We start from the raw sequence: 24,103 nt of genomic DNA, 5'->3' as shown, positions 1-24,103 counted from the left end.
GTTTACAGAGCACATGCTGGCTCCACAGGTGGTCACCTCTTATGACCCCGAGTCCTAGATGGGCCTCCCACCGTGAGCCCATCACGCTTGGTCCACATCCATCCATGGTGCCTGGTAAGTAGTAGCTGCTCAGTGACTTGGCAATTATAGAATGACTGACTGACTCAGTGAATGGGTGAATGAATGAATGGCATAATCTGATTTCTGAGAAGTCTCTCTTCTTTTGAAATGAGTTGAAAGGGAGAGTAAGGGTTCAGCAAAGCTTAGGGACGGGCAGCTTCCGCTGCCTTCTCCACCCAGTGTTCATGGTCAGCTGGTTTAATGATCTATCTCCCTCTGGGCTGCTACCAGCACCATGATGACAGCTGAGCTCCTAGCCTCTCACCTCACTTTAACACCCCTCTGGGCTTGGGCCAGGTCCCTCTCTTTACCCAAACTCCTTCTCACAGACTCCTGACATAGGGGGCTTGGGGCAGAATCTGTTGCTACATTTGGTAAGATTCTCAGGCCTGAGGAACCTGCTTCCTGCCCTCTGTCCTGTGGTATCAGCCAGCTTGTCTCAGGCTCTGGAGGATCTGAACCCACGTCTGGGTCTTGGCTCTGGATGTCAAAGAATTTCCCTGTCACCCAGTACCCCACCTTGGCTGGGTTCTCCTGCCTGTCTTGACTTGTGCTTCCTGTACTCCACCCCACACTGCTCTGGATCCCGACTCTGTAACTTTCCCTTGACCCCTGACATCATTTTCCCCATTTGTTCGTCTGAAGCTCACTAGTGGTTGGCATTAAGTCAGTTCTCCCTTTCAAAGAAGGTCTGCTTTTTACCATCAGGGTGGCGTTAGCCAGTGAACCTAGCCCCATACACTTCCCACACAAAGAAAGGGCAAACTGGGTGGTTTCTGATGGTGAATGCATCTCTCAGAAAGGGTCAACTCCTTGACCTTTCACAGGAGGCTGCTGCTCCTCTCTAGTCAAAACCCAGCTCCCCTCTGGGCCAGCTGGGGAATCTTTCCTCTACTAGCTCCCTCCGAGTGTGGAGCTAGTTCCTCAATCGTGCACAGAGCAAGGAGGGGGACCCCCACACTTGTGAACACAGTGATCACACTCTTCCTTTGCTGACTGAGGACACTCCCTCCTCCTTTACTTCCCCAAGGCCCAGAGCACATAGGGACTGACTTGCCAGATTCGAAAGCCCATCATTTTAGCATAGGAACCCATATTTAAAATATGGTAACATCTAGAAACAAGTGAGAGTTTTACTGCCACCTCCCCCTGAGCACTGTGGGGAGCTCAGGAGACCAGAATGTTGATCCCCACCGTACACTTCAGGCTCGGATGTTTAAAGGAAAACAAAGTCTATAACACATGGTGCCCCCATCTATAAAAGAAGAGGAGGAGAGGAAACACCAGACCTAGGTGTTTAGAAGCCTCCTGGATGCTTCAGCGCAGGAGGCAAGAGAAGCAGTGGTTGCCGGCATGAATGCTGAGCTGGAGAGAGCATGGAAGTCCTAATGCTGGAGAGCTTCTACCCAGCCCAGTCCCCAGGGAGCAAGAGAGAGAGGTGGAATATGGAAGGGGTGCAGTCCAGGCAGCACAGCTTCTTTCGTTTTTGGGATACAGCTGATTTACAGTGGTGTGCTAGTTTCAGTGTGTTAGTCACTCAGTTCTGTCCCACTCATTGTGACCCCATGGACTGCAGCCCGCCAAGACTGTTAGTTTCAGGTATATGGCAAAGTGAATCAGTAATACATATATCCACTTTTTTTTTCCAGATTCTTTTCCCATGTAGATCATTACTGACTTCTGAGTAGAGCTCTCTGTGCTATCCAGTAGATCATTATTAGGTAACTATTTTATATGCAGTAGTGTGTATATGTCAATCTCAGTCTCCCAATTTACCCCTCCCCATCTGGCGTGCTGCGATTCATGGTGTCGCAAAGAGTCGGACACGACTGAGCGACTGAACTGAACTGAACTGAACTGAACTGATCTCCTTTCCCCCTCTGGTAACAAAAGTTTGTTTTCTGTATCTGTGACTCTGTTTGTGTGTTTATAGATAAGTTCATTTGTAACATTTTTAAAAGATTTCTCATATAAATGATACGATATTTGTCTTTTTGTTTCTTACTTGCTTCCTTCATGACAACCTCTAGGTCCATCCATGTTGCTGCAAATGGCATCATTTTGTTCTTTTTTATGACTGAGTGATATTTCATTGCCTATATCTATCTATATACATTGTGTATATCTATATCTATAGCTATATATACCACATATTCTTTATTCACTTCTCTGTTGATGAACGTCTAGGTTGCTTTCATGTCTTGGCTATTATGAATAGTGCTTCGTGGCTTCTTTAGTGGAAGAATCAGATAGAAACCTGTCTTCCTAAGAACAGAGTTCTGTACCCTCCCTCTTTTCTTTCCCCTGAAAGGATGGATAAAAATTTAAATCTGGCTTCTTTTACTCGAGGTAGGAAGAAAGAAAGGGCCAAGGCTTAGTGTCCGGCCCAGTTGTTATGCTCTTGTTAGTCAGATGACCTTGAGCAAGTTACCGAACCTTTCTACACTTCAACATCCTATTTTTTTATAATAGGAACTTTAATTGTATTTCACAAGATTTCTGTAAAGATTAAATGAAATGATGCTTCAAACACTATTAGGATGAATGAATGTTGTACATAGTCATTCTTGGTAATTTGTCTGTTTCCTTTCACTTCAAATCTCATGAATCTTCTTTCTCTTGTCTGTGTGTTTTTCCTTTTCTTCTCTCAGTGTGTGTGTGTGTGAAAGAGAGAGAAGGGACCCAAGGACAGGGTGCCCTTCTAGAGTGGGACCACATGCTAGGGCTTTATGGTTGCTTTATCTCCTCTCATTTTTTCTATGACACTTTCAGATGCAGATGTTTATCAGATTATATACAAGTTATTGGATAGTGGCAATGACCACACAGCCCACACTTTATTCAAGTTGGAGTGCAGGGGGTGGCTAAAGTTGGTGATCATGCAATGATGTGGACATGCCCTAGGTAAGGAAATGGAGGCAGAAAAATGTAAAGGAACTCTCCCAAGAGATCATAAAAGTAGGATGTGCCAGGACACAGTCCCTTAACAACTTTGCCATATTGCTTCTCAATACTTGTGGGATATTCTATATGCTGGAGAGCTACTCTTAGAAGGAGGAGAGGGTGGATAGGACAAGGAATAGGACAAGGAGAAGAAGAGGGAGTGGAGGGAAGAGGGGGAATCCTGGTTGGGTCCTGACATTCTCACACAGCTGAACAAGTATTTCCCTATCTGTTGTCTTTTCTAGACAGAGTTTCTCTATCTTGAAATAGAAGTAGGATAGGATATAGATGATCAAAGGCATACACAGAGAGAAAAAGAGGCTACTGAGTTTTGAAATGGAATCAGGAATGGTTCAGATTTATATCATAGATAAATGCTCCCCCACTGATCACTCATTGCCCCTTGGGCTGTTGAAGGGGCAGACTGATAACCACATGACTAAAAGCATCTTTGGACAGAGAATCCAAAACCCTGTTGGAGGTGACTGCTGTTTGCAATTGTTGGTTCCCTCTTGTTTGTTCAGCTGTGCTGGCTTCATCACTGATCCACCTCTACAGAAAACACCTCCAGAGTGCAGAATGGCTTCTAGATGTCACAGATTTGAGGGGTCTTCCATGGTGGTCCAGCGGCTAAGACTCTCCTCTCCCAATGCTCAGGCCCAGTTTCAATTCCTGGTCAGGGAACTAGATCCCAATGCTGCAACTAAAGATCTCATGCACCACGACTCAGACCTGGCACAACCAAATAAATAAATATTTTTTAAAAAACAACAATAAATTTAAAAATATAGATCACAGATTTGAAAACATAAAGTCTTGTGTTCAAGTTCTAGCTCTGCTCCTTACTAGCTCTGTGTGTGTGTGTGTGTGAGAGAGAGACAGAGAGAGAAAGAGAGAGATTGGAAAAGTTTCTTAATAATAATAGCTCCTATTTGATTAGGGCTTCCCTGGTGGCTCAGTGGTGAAAAATTTGCTTGCCAATGCAGGAGACCCATGAGACCCTGGGTTCAATTCCTGAGTTGGGAAGATCCCTTGGAGAAGACATGGCATCTACACAGTGTTAAACTTTGTTCTAGGCACTTGACACTAATCCCTACAATATCACTGCTAGGAGTAGGTCATGAAAGCCATTCTACTGATGCTGAAGCACAGAGAATGTCCCCTGCCCAAGTTTACATGGTAAATAGGTGGAAGGGCCAAGAAGCAAATTTAGTGATGTGACTTTGAGACCTTAATCAATCTCAACTTATCTTACCAATAAGTTAGGAACAATAAGATTTGCTTCCAGAGCTACGGTTCAGTGAGATTATATATGTAAAGTGACTATTGTAGTGAGCATAGCATAGCAGATAGATTCTAGATATCAAGTATATTTCTTCTCCTGAAAGTCTGAAGTACATCTGTTGTTAGAAACTCATCTCTAGTGACTCAGAACATTCCATAATTTTCTTCATTTGTGAAGTAGTCAACCACTTATTTAACACATAGTTGCTGAATGACAACCACATGTCAAGCATGGAGTCCCAGCCTATATGAAGTCTGGCAGAGAAATGGGCAGCCTTCTGTGAGCTTCTGGGACTCAGTATCCATCAGTGAGGAATATTCCCCTAACTGACCTTAGCATAAGAGTCACTTGGGGTGCTTGTTAAAATACAGCAACAACCTATTCATCTTCATGTAATACGAGTAGCCAGAGGACACCTGGGGATCTGTATTTCTAAAGTGCTCATCAGGTGGCTTTTGTGATCAGATAAGTTAGGAAACACTAGATTCTAAACCCAATGGTTTTTCTACCTTGATTGAAAGGGACATTATCTGGTATCTTTAAAAATATCCCTGTGGACTCCACTTGAGATTTATTTAATCAGTTGATTAAAAAAAAAAAAAAAGTCCTCAGAGACAAGCAGGTTTGAAAATCATTGCTCCAACAGAATATCTCAACTCTTAGGACTTTAATGCAGACAAGGATCCCCAGTCCCATAACTCCTTCAGGTGGAAGGAGGTACAGGGTGGTGCTAATTTACTGGGGCACTTGTTCATGTTGATGCAACTAGATGCCTGTGGATGTGAGTGTTTGGCCTAAGGATATTGGGAACCTTGGAAAGCAATTAAGTCCCATTGAAAGAAGGCTAAGTACTTCCACATACCCTTGAACCCCCTCCTTCCCTCCAGGGAATCATCAAAACACAGGCTCAAGCTGGTTTGCCTGGGCTGGTTTTGGACTCGGTGGCCTGGAGCCAAGAGATGGTTCTGTGTCACCTACCTGTATACCATCATGCTCATGATAGTGAGAATTTTTGGTGGTGTAAGGGAAGCAAGATTTTACCTCTACCCATTTTAGGATTTTGCCTAGGACTCCTTTAAAAAACAAACAAACAAAAAAAGATCAACAGGAGAAAATCAGTTTATTAATGTGCGCAGTGTACTTCACTCTAAAACAAAAAGTAACTCAGAGCTGTGGCCTAGGACTGTGGCTTGTATAGCATCTTCAACAAAGACCAATACATCTATAGAGAAATGACAGGACAAAGGAAAGCAATTTTAGGCTTCCAAGGGCAGCAGACTGTGGGAAGATAAATAAATAGGTGAGAACTAAAGGAGGAAGATTGGTTTGCAGATTCCTCTCCTGCCATCTCTGGTCTGATGAGATTCTATCTCTAGTACTAGAATTTATATTCTGTGTTTAGGCCAAAAGGGGAGGGGCAGGGGGTGGATTTTTCTGTGTTTGCTGTTTCTTAATTGCCTTCAGCTTGAAATAATTTTTTATGTCAAAGAGGCATATCTGGGATGACATATTCTTATTCCCTTCAGTGGATTAGAGGTTTATGCCTCCCACCTCCAGGAAGCTTCTGGCAGGGCCAAATTATGAACTCTGGAGTCCCAAAGTACTGAAAATTATAGCTTTCCACCTCCCTCCTTCCTCTGTCAATTCAAAATAAATCTTTATTTTTCAAAACCTAAAATGCACAATTGTAGCTTTTAAAAAATATTTTCTGGTTTACTTTCATCTGAAATTGTTCATAAATCTGACATTCTTTCTTTTTTTTTTAAGTCTTTATTGAATTTGTTACAATATTGCTTCTGCTTTATGTTTTGGGTTTTTGTTTTTTTTTTTTTTTTGGCCATGAGACATGTGGGATCTTAGTTTACTGACCAGGGTTTGAACCTGCACCCCCTGCGTTGGAAGGTGAAGTCCTAACCACTGGACTGCCAGGGAAGCCCCCTGACCTCCTTTCATTTGTTTATTCTCTCATTTTCTGGGCTTTGCCCATGCCCAGAACATGTGGACTTTACATATTAGATCAGCAGATGCAGTCTTATGGGAATAGGGAGGGTGGGGTAAGGAATAGCACTTACAAAAGTACAAAGCGTCCCTCACTCCAATTGTCCATGGGGTTTTCCAGGCAAGAATACGCCATTTCCTTCTCTAGGGGCTCTTCCTGACTCAGGGATTGAACTCACATCTCCTGTGTCTCCTGCGTTGCAGGCAGATTCTTTACTTGCTGAGCCATTGAGGAAGCCCTACCCCAATGCATGGATCCACCTAATTGTTGGGCAGAAAAAAAACATCCAATGCAAACTTCTCATTTTATGGACAAAGGACCCAGGTTAAGGGACTTACTGAAAATCATAGGTCTATTTAGTAGCAGAGCTAGAACGAGGACCCCTGTCCCTTCTTTCCTGGACCCGAGTGCTCTCCATGCTGGGAAAGAGACAATTTACAATAGCGTAGATTCCTGAGCCAGAAAAGAGACTTCCATATGGCCGCTTTCTAGGTAGAGGGGTATCCTTATGCTAATGTTTCGGAGCTACCTTCCCCAGTTGTAAAAGGTGGTTGTAAGACCAACGATTTATTGAGCATATACAATATCCAGTCAATTTATAGATATTATCACCACAAAAATTCTGCAAATAAGTGTTATTAAACCATTACAATTTTTCACATATGAGAAAACTAAGTCTCAGGATCTAAGTGACTGGATGCAGGTGGACAGCTAGGAAACAAGAGATCCTGAGATTCAATACTGTTCAGTCTGACTATAGAACCCATGCCCCTTTCTCCAAAGGAACTGTCAGAACATCTCCAGTGCAGACACCCACGCCTGGGCACTTGGCCTCTAAGGGGCTCTTGGCCAGAAGAGGCAGTGGCAGAGAATAGGAACCGACCAGGTTTGTGTTCACCCAGTTGGGCAAGTGGGTCAGGTAGGGCATTGTTTTGCTCTGGGGTAGAGAGAATTTTCCTGGCAAGTCAAGGAAGAGGGATAGCAAGAGAAAATGGCAATGAGCCTTCCCTCCATTTCTGTAGTATTTAGAGTTCTAAGAACACTTTCCTTTCTGCAGAATAACAGAAATATTGTTTTAATCTTATTGATTTATTTTGAATGGGGTTGGAAGACATGATGGGAGAGGAAATTAGTGAAGTACACACAAGGAACATTGGGGGGAAAAAGCATCATTTTTCAAGTAAATTAAAGTTGGAAAAATAACCTTTAAAAATTGGAAGCAGGATATTATATTGGAAACTGTGTGTGTGCTGTCACTTCAGTCGTGTCCAACAATTTGTGACTCCATGGACTGTAGCCTGCCAGGCTCCTTTGTCCATGGGATTCTCCAGGCAAGAGTACTGGAGTGGGTTCCCATTTCCTCTTCCAGGAGATCTTCCTGACCCAGGGATCAAACCTGCATCTCCTGCATTGCAGGCAGATTCTTTACCACAGAGCCACGAGGGACGACCCATACGGGAAACTGCATGCAGTTCAGTGAAATTTCACAAAGTGGCTGCATCCGTTTATCTAGGACCCGGATAAAGACATAGAATTTGACCAGTTTCCCCTACTACAGCCTTCCAGCCTTCCTCTCACCTTCTTGTCATTCTGACTCTGTAAATAGAATCATTCACTATGTGCTTTTAATGTCTGCATTCTTTCCCTCAAGACTGTGTTTATGAGATTTGCCCACGCTATGTAGGATAATGTGTCCAATGTCATTGTTTTGTAGCATCTCATTGTATGATTAAATGGGTGTTTAGAATATTTTTGGCTTGGACTTATTACAAATTCTGCTGCTATGAGCATCTTCATACATGTGCTTTAGTGTCACGTGTACACATTTCTGTTGTGTATACCCTAAAGAATGGACTTGCTGGGATGAGATGTGTATGATCAATGTTAGAAAGTACTGTGCAATAGTTTTTCAAAGTGGCTGTCCCGTGTAGGCTCCCATCAACAGTGTATGGGAGTTCCGATTTATCCATTTCTTATGAGAACCTAGTATTGTCTGGGTTTTTAGTTTTAGCTAATATGTTGGATTGTGTAGTGGTACCATGCTTTCATTATAATTTGCATATCCCTGAAGATATCAGGGATAGTGTTCAGCATCTTTTTATACAGTTATTGCTCATTCTCTTTCATGACCTGTTCAAATCTTTGCCCATTTTTTTAGTAGGCTACCTAAAAAAATAGTAGTTTTTATTGATCTAGGAGTCCTTTATGTATTCTGAATACAATGTTTATTTTATATCTTATATTTATATAAGTGAACATAATTATATTTATATCTATATTGCATACAAACACCCATACACATATGCATGCATACACATGAATATACATATGTGTGTATATACCTGTGTGTATACAATTTTCCAAATCTGTGTCTTTGTGTGTATTTTGGTGAACTGAAGTTCTTAATTTTAATGTAAGCAAATTAAGTTTTTAAAGGATGACACTTTTGTGCTGTTTAGTAAATTTTTGCTTACACCAAGCTCTTATATGTTTTCTTCCAAAATCATATATTTTAAATTTTCAAATTCAGATCTACAGTTTATCAAGGATTACTTTTGTAAATGTGTAAGGTGGGGGTTAATGTTAGTATCTGAATGTTATGGACATATGAATATCCATTTAACACATCACCATTTATTAAAAAATACTCTTCTAATTTTTGTAATGCTATCTACTTTTTGGTAATGAGTCAGATGATTGTTTGTATGAATCTGTTAGGCGGTAATAGAGTCTTCCAGCACATGACATGGCATGTATCTTCATTTTTTAGTTCTTTTGTTTCAATAATGTTTTATGTTTTTAGTATAGAGGTCTAATATATCTTTCAATGAATTATTTATTATATAAATTATTATTTATTTTAAATTTATTTAAGGCAATTGAAGCCTTTTGTTTCTTTGCTACTCCCCAGCTTTATTGAGATACAAATGATATATAATATTGTATAAGTTTAAGGTATATAATATGATTTGATACACACACATATATTATGAGATATTTGTCTCTATTTTCATTGAAGTTAAAAACAAACAAAATGAAAAGTGCACAGATTTTCAGTATAGCTCAATGAGTTTTGCGTATGCACCCACATAACCATCACCCACAGGAGGGAGAACACTTCTGGAAGCCAGGAAAGCTCCACTATGTCCCCTCCAGGCAGTAGTCTCTCCAAGGATGACCACTATTCTATTTTCTATCACAATAGATTGGTTTGCCCTGGCCTTACAGTTTTAAACTTCCAATCTGGTGTATTCCCCAAAACCCTTCTCCTTGGCAGTTTGCACACCCCAATCACTGTCTTATAAAACTACTGAAAACTCTACTCTTCTTTTCAGAAACTTTCTGCTGAGGTTTTTAGTATATTGACCTGTACATTCCCCAATTCACTAAATTTTCACAATATGGAAAATTGAAGCTTGAAGCCTCTCAAAGCATCTACCGCCTCTTTTGGTTTCTCTGTCTCCCCGCGAGTCTTCCATAGTAGAAAGGCCAGGTTTACATTCTTCTACTCATGCCCAGAATTCACAAATGATACAGGGTTATAAAGTACAGCTCACCTCTTAAGTTCTCTTCTCTCTGGAGTTTTTGGGACCCCAGCAAACTTCAGATATTTATAAATTTCTTTTAGCTTATATTAGACTGCTGGTGGGCCATTTCACTCAGAATCAGAAGTTCTAGCTTTATTTGGAAAAGCCAGTCATTGTGCAATTGGGAAATATTAAGAATAGTAAGATCCTAGACTTGAAGATTTCATAATATGATAGGGGAAAGAAACATGTAGAAGTGAACTACAATGCAAAAAACAATTATATGCATGATTCATAAAATAATTACAATAATTATATTACTTAATAGTAGAAATCTAAGTGTCATAAGAGCTTGTGGGAGGTTTCAGTTCTTTCTAGATGTTGAGTGAGGTTCCATGGAAAAATCTGAACCAGACCTGTAAGACCAAAGGATCTCCTACAGGGCAAAGTGAAGAACTGGTACTCTAGGCAGAAGGAGTAGTGTAAACCAAAAAACAGAGGCATCGTAGCTGAATGATGCATTTGGGAAAAAGTAATTACCTCATGCTGCAGCATTGTGGTATATTCTGAGTCTTGTAGGGGGGTTTTGGAGTAGTCCAGTAATTTTAATATTTCACAGTATATAGGAATTATGGGAGAGCTTTTACATTTTCTCTTTGGTCCCTGGTATTGAGCCAAATGATGCATAATGTCCCTTTGTGTTCTGATGTTATGTTACTTTATGTGAAGGGGATCATAGAAAAAGCAAGAGAATTTCAGAAAAAATCTACTTCTGCTGCATTGACTATGTTAAAGTCTTTGGCTGCGGATCACAACAAACTATGGAAAACTCCTCAAGAGATGGGAATACCAGACCACCTTACCTGCCTTCCTGAAAAATCTGTATGCCAGTCAAGGACCAACAGTTAGAAATGGACATGGAACAATGGACTGGTTCAAAATGGGAAAGGAGTACATCAAGGCTGTATATTGTCACCCTGATTATTTAACTTCTGTGCAGAGTACATCAAGTGAAATGCTGGGCTGGATGAAGCACAAGCTGGAATCAAGATTGCTGGGAGAAATATCAATAACCTCAGATACACACAACCCTTATGGCAGAAAGCAAAAAGAAACTGAAGAGCCTCTTGATGAAAGTGAAAGAAGAGAGTGGAAAAGCTGGCTTAAAACTCAACATTCAAAAAAAGAAGATCATGGCATCTGGTCCCATCACTTCATGGCAAATAGGTGGGGAAACAACAAAAACAGTGAGAGATTTTATTTTCTTGGGCTCCAAAATCACTGCAGATGGTGACTTCAGCTACGAAATTAACAGACACCTGCTCCTTGGAAGAAAAGCTATGACCAACCTAGACAGTATATTAAAAAGCAGAGATGTTACTTTGCTGACAAAGGCCCATCTAGTCAAATCTATGGTTTTTCCAGTAGTTATGCATGGATGTGAGAGTTGGATGATAAAGAAAGCTGAGTATCAAAGAATTGATGCTTTTGAACTGTGGTGTTGGAGAAGACTCTTGAGAATCCCTTGGACAGCAAGGAGATCAAACCAGTCAATCCTAAAGGATATCAGTCCTGAATATTCATTGCAAGGACTGAGGCTGAAGTTGAAGCTCCAATCATTTGGCCACCTGATGTGAAGAACTGACTCATTGGAAAAGACCCTGATGCTGGGAAAGATTGAAGGTAGAAGAAGGGATGACAGAGGTTGAGAGGGTTGGATGGCATCACTGATAGATGGACATGAGTTTGAGCAAGCTCTGGGAGTTGGTGAAGGACAGTGAAGCCTGGTATGCTACAGTCCATGGGGTTGCAAAGAGTCAGACATGACTGAGTGACTGAACTGAACTGGTGTGAAGGGAAGCTGGGAATGAACAAATTACCTTTCTTCCACCACATATATGAATGAGATTTTCATATTTAAGACATTGTTACTTTGTGAATCTCTGCTTGGTGGCATTAAATTAAAAACTTGTTTCCTTATGGAGGAGATGGGTCCTTCATATTCACAGAGGGCTAAGACTTCGTCCTTGGCCACTGGTGTCCAAGGCATGGATGTCTCTCCCTCTTACTGAGCTAATGACTGGGGATTCAGGCTACCGCAGAACTCATTGTTTCAGTCACTCCTCTTAATGGAAGTCTAAGGAAGTCTGTCATCTCTGGAACCCAAAAATCTGAGTGAAAGGACTTGCCAGAGTTAGGAATTCAGCTGTAAAATCAAGACTTCTTTCACAGCTGCATAAAATTGGACTAACTGACAAAAATCAATTGTAAAACTGCACGGACTCTGTACTTGGCTATCCCTGGGACAGCTTTTCCCTACATGAAAAAATAGACTGAAACTCAGGATAGACTCTCAGGAGAGCTCTGGAAAAGCAGCATGGCAGAGAGGAAAATATTTTCACACTAGAATCTGCTAGATATTCAGTGGGTGAGTAAATAATCAAGTAAATGAATGAGTGTGGGTTAATGTATAAATGATGGACAGTAAATAAATACATGAAAAATTCATTCACACATGTTCATAGAAGTGGCTGGTAATGCTCATGTCATTTATGTATGTTCTTTCTGCTTTTTCAGAATAACTTCCAATAGGCAAAAAACATTCATCTTGTAGGCTGGGGATTTCCAGACTTTTCCACTCTGTCCGTTCTTAGAGTCAATTGGCTTGCAAGAGTTTCTCAGACTCCTGTCAACCAGTCCTGGAATTTCTCTCCCCGTCCTTTACCAGAGATGTGTCAGCATCTGACATCCCTCATCATTAGTTACTAGAGAGCCGCTATGCCCATGTCCCCTAAGGATGTATTGATAAGAACCTGTGTATTCACATACTCACTTCCCCCAATATTGCCTCCACATCACAGACTGGGGCCAGGACACAGGCAATGATATGAAGCGCAGATTTATTAGAGGAAGAAATAGGAGGGAAGCTCAGGGATGGGGAATGGGGAAAGGGAATGAGACAGAAGCTATGCATCAGCCTCTGGTGTCCCCATGAGGCCAGATATATTTCTTGCTTTAGAACATGGATGGGGCCATAGCTGTGGCCAAAATGGAAGCTGGAGAGGCTGGGAACTCACTCATGTTCATCTAGGAGAGAATCAGAGTGGGGAACAGAAGAATACTGGGAGCAAGGGGATGTGTGAGACAAGGGGTTCTGTGGGAAGAAATCCGGACAATGCTTCCTTGGACCCTGAGCAGGAGGATGTGGGAGAGGAGGGCAAATCCTGGAGCTGAGGATCAGAGGAGAAACAGGAGGAAGAGAAGTCTGCATCTGGTAGCCGGGATGGCAGGCAGGCATATCTCAGTCCATCCTTACTTCTATTTACTCTTGGGGGCTTGCTGGGTTGTGGGACACTTCTGCTGGGCTGGGATGGCTGTGCCCTTGGGTGGACATTGCTTCTTGGCCTGCGGAGCACATGGATCCTTGGTTTTAGGTGCACACGTCTCTTGACATTTGACAGGGGGCGGCTGACAGGGCTGCTTCACCTGCTGCTGTTGGATCTGCTGGGGCAGGCACTGCTGCTGCTGCTGCTGCTGGGAAGACATGGCTGCAGGAACAGGTGAGCCTGGAAGAAACCCAGATGGGGACATTATGAGAGCAGCTCCCTCCATCTCTTCTCCCTCTGACTTCTAAAGAGTGTTTTCTCCTCTAGCAAAGGATACGTAATTAATAGCTTCAAGTTGACTAGTGAGTTGATTCACACACACTCATTGCAATCGCTCTCTTTCTTTCTCCTTTGTCTCTGATACTCTGATTTCTAATTGCCCTCCGTCTTCCCATGGATGCCTGACCCAATTGAATATATGGTGTATTTCTTAGTCTTAACAGGAAATAAGACAGGGTGTTGAGCTGAGGATGAAAAGATGGTCCAGATATTTCACTAGATCAAGGCATGAGATCTTGGCCAATGGGTTGGCAATGCCAACCGTCTACTTTCAGAAGTGGTGATGGGTGTGGGTGAAGGTGGAAAGGCATGAGGAAAAGATCAGGAGCAGATCCTGTCTTAGAGGGAAGACAGAATGTCGTGGTGTGTGAGTGATGGGGCTGGAGTACACCTGTTGTGGGAGCTCAGTTCTAATCCTGGCTCTACGCCTAATTTACCATGGTATGTAAACACAAGTCATTTAATGCAGTTGGAGGATAGTGGTTCTGGCCCTCCACGGAGAACTGGGGAATTGAAGGTCAAATAGATCGCTGGAGGTAAGGGCCTTTAGGAGGATATTTTACCAAGAGACACCCTGGTCCAAAAAACCTGCCTGCCAATGCAGGAGACATAAGAGACGCGGGTACAATCCCTGGGTTGGGAAGATCCCCTGGAGGAGGGCATGGTAGCCCACTCCAGTATTCTTGCCTGGAGAATCCCATGGACAGAAGAGCCTGGCAGTCCATAGGGTTGCAAAGAGTCGGACGTGACTAAAGCGACTTAGCATGCAAGAATGCACGCACCCTGGTCCAGAGGAAAGAGCAATGGTCAAGAAGGCACAGGCGGAAGTTCCAGATCCAACCTTGCCACTCGCTGGCCAGGCTCATCCCTGGGAAATCTGCCTTCTCTGGACCTCCATGCCTCCGTTTGGGGGCTATTGATCTGGAAGGGCTCTGAGGCCTTCCCAACTCTGACACGTGTCTCTGGTTCTCTTGGTAGGCATGTCCCTCATCTTTTAAGCTCATGACTATATATAAGAAGTATAGTTTCCAGATGGCAATCATGATAAAGAGGTGTGGTGGCTACAGAGTATAAAATACAATATTTAATAGACCAGCTTCTATAAACCTAAAAGGAAGGTTTGAGAGAGGTTGCTGGTAGGACTGAAAAGGCAGGAGAAAGCTTTGGAGGAGGCCACAAAATGCTGTAGCTCTAAATATCTCCCCTCAATGACAAAATTCCTCTTACTAGGGAATCAAACTGAGAACTAGGAAATTACTTGGACCTAGCATTGGTGTGGGAGATTGAATTTCTTAAGTAATAATTAGTGTGACATTTTCTTAATTGTCACAAGGCTTATGTTACTTCTCTGGTTACCCAAGAACAGGAGAGGAGCTTGGCCTAGCGGCTTAAGACAGTTCAAGGAGTAGAAAAGGGCCCAGCAGATCAAAGGAGGACAAATCCCTCACTACTTACCAGAGGCACGAGCCAGACTCTAGGAGATTCGGCTGAGCACAGGTTCACATCAGCTACTCCTGGGAACCTTTAAAGGCCCCCAGCCTGCCCCAGGCACCTGGTGTGGCCTTCATTACCATCTTCCAAAGGATTCCTAACCCACTTCTCCCACCTGCACTTCCTCCAGAGACTTGCTTTACGGGCCTGTTTTAATGAAAACCACCCACTAGATACTCCAGCATTCTGTTTCCTGGCTACCTGAGCTGACTTCATCCACTAAGGTGTCTACTCAAACTCAAGGACTCAAGTCTTTGAAAAATAGGACTTATGTGAAGCTCTGCGTGTAGACTGAGAGTTATGAGAAACAGGAAGGAAGGAAGCGGCAAAGAGGGAAGGAATATGGGCTGGGGGCACTTCCAACAAAAATAGGAATGTAGGGCTTTCCTGGCAGTCCAGTGGTTAGGACTCCGGGTTTCCACTGTAAGGGGGGTGGGTTTGATTCCTGGTGGGGGAAGTTCTTCATGCCATGAGATACAGCCCCTCAAAAAAGGAGCGTAACCTTTTCTGCTATTGCTGCCATTTTTTGAGCATTGACTGGTGCCCAGCCCTGAGATCACCCTTCATGCCCATTGTTTTATTTTGCCTTTATAATCCCTTTATAATCCCTGTAAGATGATGCCATTGTTGCTCTTTTGCATGTGAGAAAAGCAAGGCTGGCAAAGATCACATAGGAAGTAAAGTACAGAGATTGAATTTGAACTCCGCTCTAGTGGATTCAGAGAATCCAGACCCTTAAGCATTATAAAGGGACGCCTGACATGGTGCTTAAGGTTTGCCCAATCCAGAAGGGCCTGCTTACATGGTATTCTCTGAGGCTTCCTTTTGATCACATGTAGAGCAGGTGCTGCTGTCCCCCACCTACCCACCAGGAATCAGGCTGCTTTGGGTATTAGAGGTGGTGAAAGAGTGGGGAAAAAAATTGGCTTCTGGGTAGAGTTTCCAGATAAAATATAGGGCCATTAGCTACATTTGAATTTCAGATAAGCAGAATTTTTCAATATTGATGTGCCCCAAATATTGCAGGAAACATACTACAGAATTTGTTGTCTATCTGAAATTTAAATGTAATGGGGAAGACTGTATTTTTATTTGCTAAATCTGGCAACTTTGCTCAAAAACTAATTCAGATGGGAGAAAGGTGTCCTGGTCCCCACCCCCACCCCCCTACTTGGCCTCCTGGGATAGGAAAACCTTCCTAGGAGGGGGTGGGTCCGGTTTTAGACCACTGCCCCAAACCTCAGGATCCTGCTGACTAGAGGCCATTGATGAAGTAATTTCTGTCAGTATTAGAACAAAGCGTACCTCTTGCCCTATTCAAGCATCGTGGCAATTCTGCCAGTTGTGCAAATCTGATTTTATAGTTTGAAAATGTAGATCCAAGGAAGTTCACTGACTTGCTCAACAAGAAAAGCTAATAGGCATGGAGCTGGGCGGAGGCCCTGGCCCAAGGCTCAATTCCACTCCATCACAGAGGCTGGTGTCCCTGCCATAGGCAAGTGACTGTCATTGGGTGGAGGCCATGACTAATAATTTTTCTGAGCTTCCTGTCATCTATAAACTGAACATTGGTCATTTTGAGGGGTCAGCCTCACTTAATAGGTAATCCTTTCCATATTTCCCATGCAAGCAGGGTTTCCTTCTCCACCTCTTCTCTTGCCTAACTTTAAGAATGTAGTACCCTGAGTTCCAGATGCCAGGTTCTACCTTCCATCTTCAGGATGAACACCTTCTCCACCTATACCCCCCTCTACCCTGCCCCCACTCTACGAGTTCACTTCAGTTCACTTCAGTCACTCAGTAAGGTCTGACTCCTTGCAACCCTATGGACTGCAACATGCCAAATTTCCCTGTCCACACCAATTCCCAGAGCTTGCTCAAATTCATCTCCATCAATCAATGATGCCATCCAACCATCTCAAACTCTGTTGTCCCCTTCTCTCTGGCCTTTCAATCTTTCCCAGCATCAGGGGCTTTTCCAATGAGTCAGTTCTTCACATCACATAGCGAAAGTATTGAAATTTCAGCTTCAGCATCAGTCCTTCCAACAAATACTCAGGACTGATGTCCTTTAGGATTGACTGATTTGATTTCCTTGCCTTCCAAGACTCTCAAGAGTCTTCTCCAACACCACAGTTCAAAAGCATCAATTCTTTGGTGCTCAGTTTTCTTCATAGTCCAACTCTCACATCCATGCCTGACTACTGGAAAAACCATAGCTTTGACTAGATGGGTCTTTGTCAGCAAAGTAATATCTCTGCTTTTTAATGTGCTGTCTAGGTTCGTCATAGCTTTTTGTCCAAGGAGCAAGTGTTTTTTAAATTTCATGGCTGCAGCCACCATCTGCAGTGATTTTGGAGCCCAAGAAAATAAAGTCTCTTACTGTTTCCGTTGTTTCCCCATCTATTTGCCATGAAGTGATGGGACTGGATGCCATGATCTTCATTTTTTGAATGTTGAGTTTTAAGTCAGCTTTTCCACTCTCCTCTTTATCTTTTGTCAAGAGGCTTTTTAGTTCCTCTTCACTTTTTGCCATAAGGGTGGTGTCATCTGCATATCTGAAGTTACTGATATTTCTCCTGGCAATCTTGATTCTCGCCTGTGGTTCATCCAGCCCGGCATTTTGCATGATGTACTCTACATATAAGTTAAATAAGCATGGTGACAATATACAGCCTTCATGTACTCCTTTCCCAATTTGGAACCAGTCTGTTGTTCCATGTCCAGTTTTGACTGTTGCTTCTTGACCTGCATACAGATTTCTCAGGAGGCAGGTAAGGTGGTCTGGTATTCCCATCTCTTTAGGGATCTTCCACAGTTGTGACCTACACAGTCAAAGGCTTTGGCATAATCAATAAAGCAGAAGGAGATGTTTTTCTGGAATTCTCTTGCTTTTTTTTGATGATCCAATGGATGTTGGCAATTTGATCTCTGGTTCCACTGCCTTACATCTGGAAATTCACAGTTCATGTACTGTTGAAGCCTGGCATGGAGAATGTTGAGCATTACTTTGCTAGTGCAGAGATAAGAGCAATTGTGTGGTAGTTTGAACCTTCTTTGGCATTGCCTTTTTAGGGATTGGAACGAAAACTGACATTTTCCAGTCCTGTGGCCACTGCTGAGTTTTCCAAATGTGCTGGCATATTTATTGAAGCACTTTCACAGCATCATCTTTCAGGATTTGAAATAGCTCCACTGGAATTCCATCACCTCCACTAGCTTTGTTCATAGTGATGCTTCTTCCTAAGGCCCACTTGACTTCACATTCCATGCTGTCTGGCTCTAGGTGAGTTATCACACCATCGTAGTTATCTGGGTCATGAAAACCTTTTTTGTATAGTTCTTCTGTGTATTCCTGTCACCTCTTCTTAAGATCTTCTGCTTCTGTTAGGTCCATATCATTTCTGTCCTTTATCGAGCCCATCTTTGCATGAAATGTTCCTTTGGTATCTCTAATTTTCTTGAAGAGATCTCTAGTCTTTCCCATTCTATTGTTTTCCTCTGTTTCTGTGCACTGATCACTAAGGAAGGCTTTCTTATCTCTCCTTGCTATTCTTTGGAACTCTACATTCAGACGGGTATATCTTTCCTCTTCTCCTTTGCCTTTTGATTGTCTTCTTTTCTCAGCTATTTTAAGGCCTCCTCAGACAACCATTTTGCCTTTTTGTATTTCTTTTTCTTGGGGATGGTCTTGATCACTGCCTCCTGTACAATGTCATGAACCTCCATCCCTAGTTCTTCAGGCACTCTGTCTATCAGATCTAATCTCTTGAATCTATTTCTCACTTCTACTGTATAATCGTAAGAGATTTGATTTAGGTCATGTCTGAATGGTCTAGTGGTTTTCCCTACTTTCTTCAATATAAGTAATAAGGCAATTTGGCAATAAGGAGTTCATGATCTGAGCCACAGTCAGCTCCTGGTCTTGTTTTTGCTGATTGTATAGAGTTCTCCATCTTCAGCTGCAAAGAATATAATCAGTCTGGTTTTGGTATTGACCATCTGGTGATGTTCTTGTGTAGAATCTTCTCTTGTGTTGTTGGAAGAGGGTGTTTGCTATGACCAGTGTGTTGTCTTGGCAAAACTCTGTTAGCATTGCCCTGCTTCATTTTGTACTCCAAGGTCAAATTTGCCTTGTTCAAGTAGCCCAAGAACTTCTTGTTCTATTAGTTCATCATGATGCAAATTCTCCAGAAGGGAAGCATGTGGCAGGACGGATTGGTGTAGACACATATCAAGGTGTTCTCCCACATCTGGCACCTAGAAGGCATCAATCTATGTGTGCTTCTTAGGAAGGGGTGGGTTTTCCATTCTTCATGTCCCTGTCACCCACACATCCTCTCCGGGAAAAATGTTACTTCCTATTTTCCTCAGTCTGCTCATTGACCTCTTACTTTGTCTATCAACAACTCCTGCTTACTTTGGAGAACTCTATCTAATAATAGACTCTGGCTTATAACACAATTATCATCTCAGAGGATGATACTCTGGGGATGGACTTTATAGAGAACATGGCTGGACTTGAGGTGGCTGTGTGCTCCGGGGTCATAAATCTCCAAGAGTCACTCAAGCTCATACACATCTCACATGTTAAACTTTTCAAAACTTTGGCATTCAACTTCCATCTTGGCCTCATTATCCCTACTTCACAGAAGGATAAATTGAGATTTGTAATGAGGACATGCTTGACCCAAGGTCACACAGAGTTTATATCAAAGCCAGGGTTGGATCACAGGTCTCCTGACTTCACAGTAATTTACAGTCAGCTGAAGTGCCTGTGTCCCTGGGCTGATATCTAGTGCATGCTATGTTAATGACAGAATTAGGAAGCTGATTCTGGTGGTCTCCATCATTTGAACCAGATCCGTATGTATCCTCTTTCCTCCCTGGTTGACAGATGCTCTCTTTCCCATCAAGCCTGTCCACCCTTCTTCCTCTAAAACAGGAATCCCCAACCGTTGGGATCTAATGCCTATTGATCTGAGATGGAGCTGATGTAACAACAGTAGAAACAAAGTACACAAAAAATGTGCTTGAATCATCCCCAAACCACCTCCCCTGCCCCAGTCTGTGTGAAAATTGTCTTCCACAAAACTGGTCTCTGGTACCAAAATGGCTGGAGACCACTGCTCTAAGAAGCCCTAACTGATCCCTCTCCCCTGCACTGCCAGGCACAGGCACATATTTTTGGTCATTAAACCTTATAAAGCACCTCTATATACAGTTTTCACAAGACTCTATGAAGAAAGCTAATTGTATTTCTAATTTTATAGATGAAAAAATTATGGCTCTGATGGTGGCTAGATCTGGAACCCAGAAAGGGTGGCCTACCTAAGTCTCTTAGATCAGCAATGACTCATTTCCAGGCACCCCACATGGCTGGGAGAATGAATGTTTTTTCAAAGGAGGAGTGGAGACTTCCTGGCACCCCCTCAAATCACCTCATGTAAACACCTCCTCCAGATGAGGTGGGTCCTGAGAAGCTATGTGGAATGATGACTCTGTGGCACCCGCTCCCACCCACACTGCTCCAGCATGGCCATGATCAATCGATCATGAGTCCTACATCTTCTTTGTCATCTTCAAAGCACCATGTTGCGCTGAAATCAGGAAGCCAGGCTTTGCATCTTGCCTCTCTAGGGAGCAGACACGAGAGCAGGTGTGCACCCGTGACTCCATTAGAAAGGGGAGGGCAGAGGTAGGACTCATTTCTGAAGGTGAGTCAAAGCTTGAGAAACCCCAGCCCCACCCCGTAGACAAACAATGCGGTGACCGGGCAGCAGAGGCCTGACACTGGGAGGGGATCTTGTCAGAGACCATGCTAATCATCTAACTCTATCTAGACACATCTTCACGAGGGCACTTTTGCCTCTGGGTTTGGGGGGAAAAGAAGAGTTGCTGATGTTTCCATCTGGAGACACGTGAAACATACTTGTCATGTTACTTCCAGGAACTAAACAAAGAAAACCAAAAAGGGGAATTCTGAGTTACCATAGAGAGGACAGTGGAGGTTTGGAGCTGCCATCATTCCTGTATTTTTGCTGTTTATTCAGTAAAATGCAAACCTAAAACTGAGCAAATTGCATCTTATTTTAAAAATCATAATCATTGATATTTGCATTAGCTTAATTTCTGCGTGATACTTAAACAGTAGTCATGGCTTAGAACATTTTAGTTTCGGGTTTACCTCCACTAATTACTTAATAATCTATCAACAAACACTTTAGAAGAGGCCACTTAAAGAGACCTTGTGACCTTTTTTTTAATGTGGGAAATCCATTTGCAACATGAATCATTTCATCCTCTAATTTATCTGTTTGCAAATGAGATGCTCAGATCCTAATATTAGATATTTTGTATCAGAGTATTCAAAGAAGGCCCATGGAGAGAGGAGAGTAAGAGGATGAGTTTCCAAAAATGTGTGATTAGTTTATCTCTTTCCTCCATCCCTTATCCGTATATGATATTTCTAGAAGACCCTCCATGGTCCTGGGAGTTATATAAAGGGGAAACAAAGTCCTGGACATGGTGAGAGATTAGTTCCAATGGAATACCTGTGGACTCACCTATGGAAGTTGAGGCTGGCTGTGGAAGCAGAGGGGATGAGTGGGCAAAGCATCCATCTGAGAAGAGAGCCGAGATCAGCCTCTTGGAAGTCGAGTGGTGCTGAAATACCACTTGGGTGTAGCACAGTATCCTTAGAGACGTAGGGAAGGAGCCAGGGCACTTAAGAAATAATTCTACTGATACTTGCCCCTCACTGCATTTGAGATACTGAGCACATTCCTTAACTTGTCTGGGCCTCAACATTTTTGTTCTCCAATATGAGCTGATTGGCTAAAAATTCCTCTGTGCTGTGCTGTGGTCAGTGGTATCTGACTCTGCCACCCCATAGACTATAGCCTGCCAGGTTCCTCTGCCCATGGGATTTTCCAGGCAAGAATACTGGAGCAGGGCACCATTTCCTCCTCTAAGGGATCTTCCCAACCCACGGATCAAAATCGTGTCTCCTGCATTGACAGCTAGATTCTTCAACACTAGAGCCACCTAGAAAGCCCCAAAGCCCCACCTCTAAAGTCCCATTAAGGGCTAAGATTCTATAAACATTCATTAGGTCTGGGAAGGCAAACCTCTTCTCATCCCTTTGAAATCAATAGTGAATTGAGAGGACTGAGGTTGAGTTTCAGCTTGATCTGAAAGCATGAACATATTGACTAGAGATGTCTGCCGTGAGAGGCAGAAGTGGCCACGTGTGCAGGCAGTCGCATCCCTGGCTTAGCCTAAAGCAGGGAGTGGTATACAGTACTAGGATGTATGAGTGAGCATAACTGAAGCACTTGAAGAGGGAGAGAAGATATGCTGCTAAGCTGCTAAGTCACTTCAGTCGTGTCCGATTCTGTGCAACCCCATAGACAGCAGCCCACCAGGCTCCCCCGTCCCTGGGATTCTCCAGGCAAGAACACAGGAGTGGGTTTCCATTTCCTTCTCCAATGCATGAAAGCGAAAAGTGAAAGTGAAGTCAGTCAGTCGTGTCCGACTCTTAGCCACCCCAGGGACTACAGCCTACCAGACTCCTCCATCCATGGGATTTTCCAGGCAAGAGTACTGGAGTGGGGTGCCATTATCAACTAGAATCCCATCTGAGCTCCCACCTTTCCTTAACACAGCTGTTAAGAGGACTGCTGTTTCCAAAACTTGTCTCAAACCCTTTGAACTGTGATGACTCTCTACTGTCAAACATCCCAGCAAAATTCAAGGTAATCTCTAAGAACCATTCAAAATGTTGCTAAAATTGAGCAGGACCTTGCTGGCCCCTCACAGGTACAGAAGCTCTTCCGTACCTTTCTGTACAGAAAAAAACTTTAGTCTGCTAGAGGCCTCTCCTGAGTCACAAATGACTGGCTCAAGAATTAATGATTGAAAGGATGTAGACATGCAGTGAAAAAAATAGCAGTTGGGGCAGGAGAACTGGTTACAATTTACACAGTAAATCAGTCATATAGCAGTCATAGGGTGTTTATTTCCTCCCTGAAGTACATAGATAACAGTGTCTGAGACACATTCCTGACTTGTTTTGCAGGTACAGTAACTGCTACTAGATAGAAAAACTAACTACGTGATGACCAGACTGTAGTCATGACATCAGCTGCTCTACCTTGAGCTGTACTGAATCTGTGATTTTCACCATTCAAGGAACTGGCCTCAAGAATTGACACTGGAGTTGAAGATTAACTGTTCTTAAAACAACCAAGATGACACCAACCAGCCTGTTTTCAACATGATTATGGGAGTCAGTTGTATTGTTCTGCACGTAGCCCTCAGCAGCACATCCTTGAAGCTTTTCTTTATTTTTATTTAATTAATTACTATTTTTTGTCCCAATAATTTATTGGTGTATTAACTCTTGAAGAAGAAGCCAGGTTTGTCTTTCAAGTATTTCCATTATTTCTTTTATTAACATATTTTGCGAAGACTGCTTCAAACTCTTTGGGTCATCAACCAAAATTTCAAAATCTTTTGGAAGGGTCCAGTACGATTTATTTCCTTAAAAATATACTCTATCTGTTGACAGCACTGTCTTCAAAATATCAAAATAAAGCAATGTAAAATACAAACATTTCACATCAGTTCAGTTCAGTTTAGTCATTCAGTTGTGTCTGATTCTTTTCGACCCCATGGACTGCAGAACGCCAGGCCTCCCTATCCATCACCAACTCCCAGAGTTTACTCAAACTTATGTCCATTGAGTCGGTTATGCCATCCAACCATCTCATCCTCTGTCATCCCTTTCTCCTCCCACCTTCAATCTTTCTCAGCATCAGGGTCTTTTCAAATGAGTCAGCTCTTCATATCAGGTGGCCAAAGTATTGGAGTTTTAGCTTCAACATCAGTCCTTCCAATGAATATTCAGGACTGATTTCATTTAGAATTGATTGGTTGGATCTTGCATCCAAGGGACTCTCAAGAGTCTTCTCCAACCACAGTTCAAAAGCATCAGTTCTTCAGCACTCAGCTTTCTTTATAGCACAACTCTACTCTATAGCCCACATCCGTACATGACCACTGGAAAAAC

General features: G+C 42.7%; 1 protein-coding gene and 1 long non-coding RNA gene across 4 annotated transcripts in view; one reads left to right on the top strand and one right to left on the bottom strand.

Annotated features, from left to right (window-relative positions):
* On the top strand, window positions 1-23,646 carry LOC147376508 (uncharacterized). Its single transcript, XR_015161670.1, has 3 exons — window positions 1-114; window positions 13,336-13,434; window positions 23,111-23,646. It is a non-coding gene; the product is annotated as an uncharacterized LOC147376508 (long non-coding RNA).
* Window positions 12,758-24,103, bottom strand: part of SPRR4 (small proline rich protein 4) — a 32,754-nt gene continuing 21,408 nt past the window's right edge. Inside the window, exons 1-2 of one of the 3 annotated variants that reach the window (XM_086394510.1) lie at window positions 21,597-21,979; window positions 12,758-13,440 (exon numbers count right to left, since the gene is read on the bottom strand). In XM_086394510.1, the coding sequence (XP_086250636.1) occupies window positions 13,193-13,440; window positions 21,597-21,840 (492 nt within the window). In that variant the 5' untranslated portion in view covers window positions 21,841-21,979 and the 3' untranslated portion in view covers window positions 12,758-13,192. Of the gene's footprint in view, window positions 13,441-14,994; window positions 16,301-21,596; window positions 21,980-24,103 lie in introns of those variants that run through there. The other 2 variants (XM_086394511.1, XM_086394512.1) reach the window with 2 other exon arrangements.

Source organism: Bos grunniens, chromosome 3 (assembly GCF_055505025.1).
Source record: "Bos grunniens cultivar Pamir isolate PY7600 chromosome 3, Bosgru_T2T1.0, whole genome shotgun sequence".
NCBI lineage: Eukaryota > Metazoa > Chordata > Mammalia > Artiodactyla > Bovidae > Bos > Bos grunniens.
The sequence above is the reverse complement of the archived record's forward strand: the minus strand, read 5'-3'. Positions and strand labels throughout refer to the sequence as shown.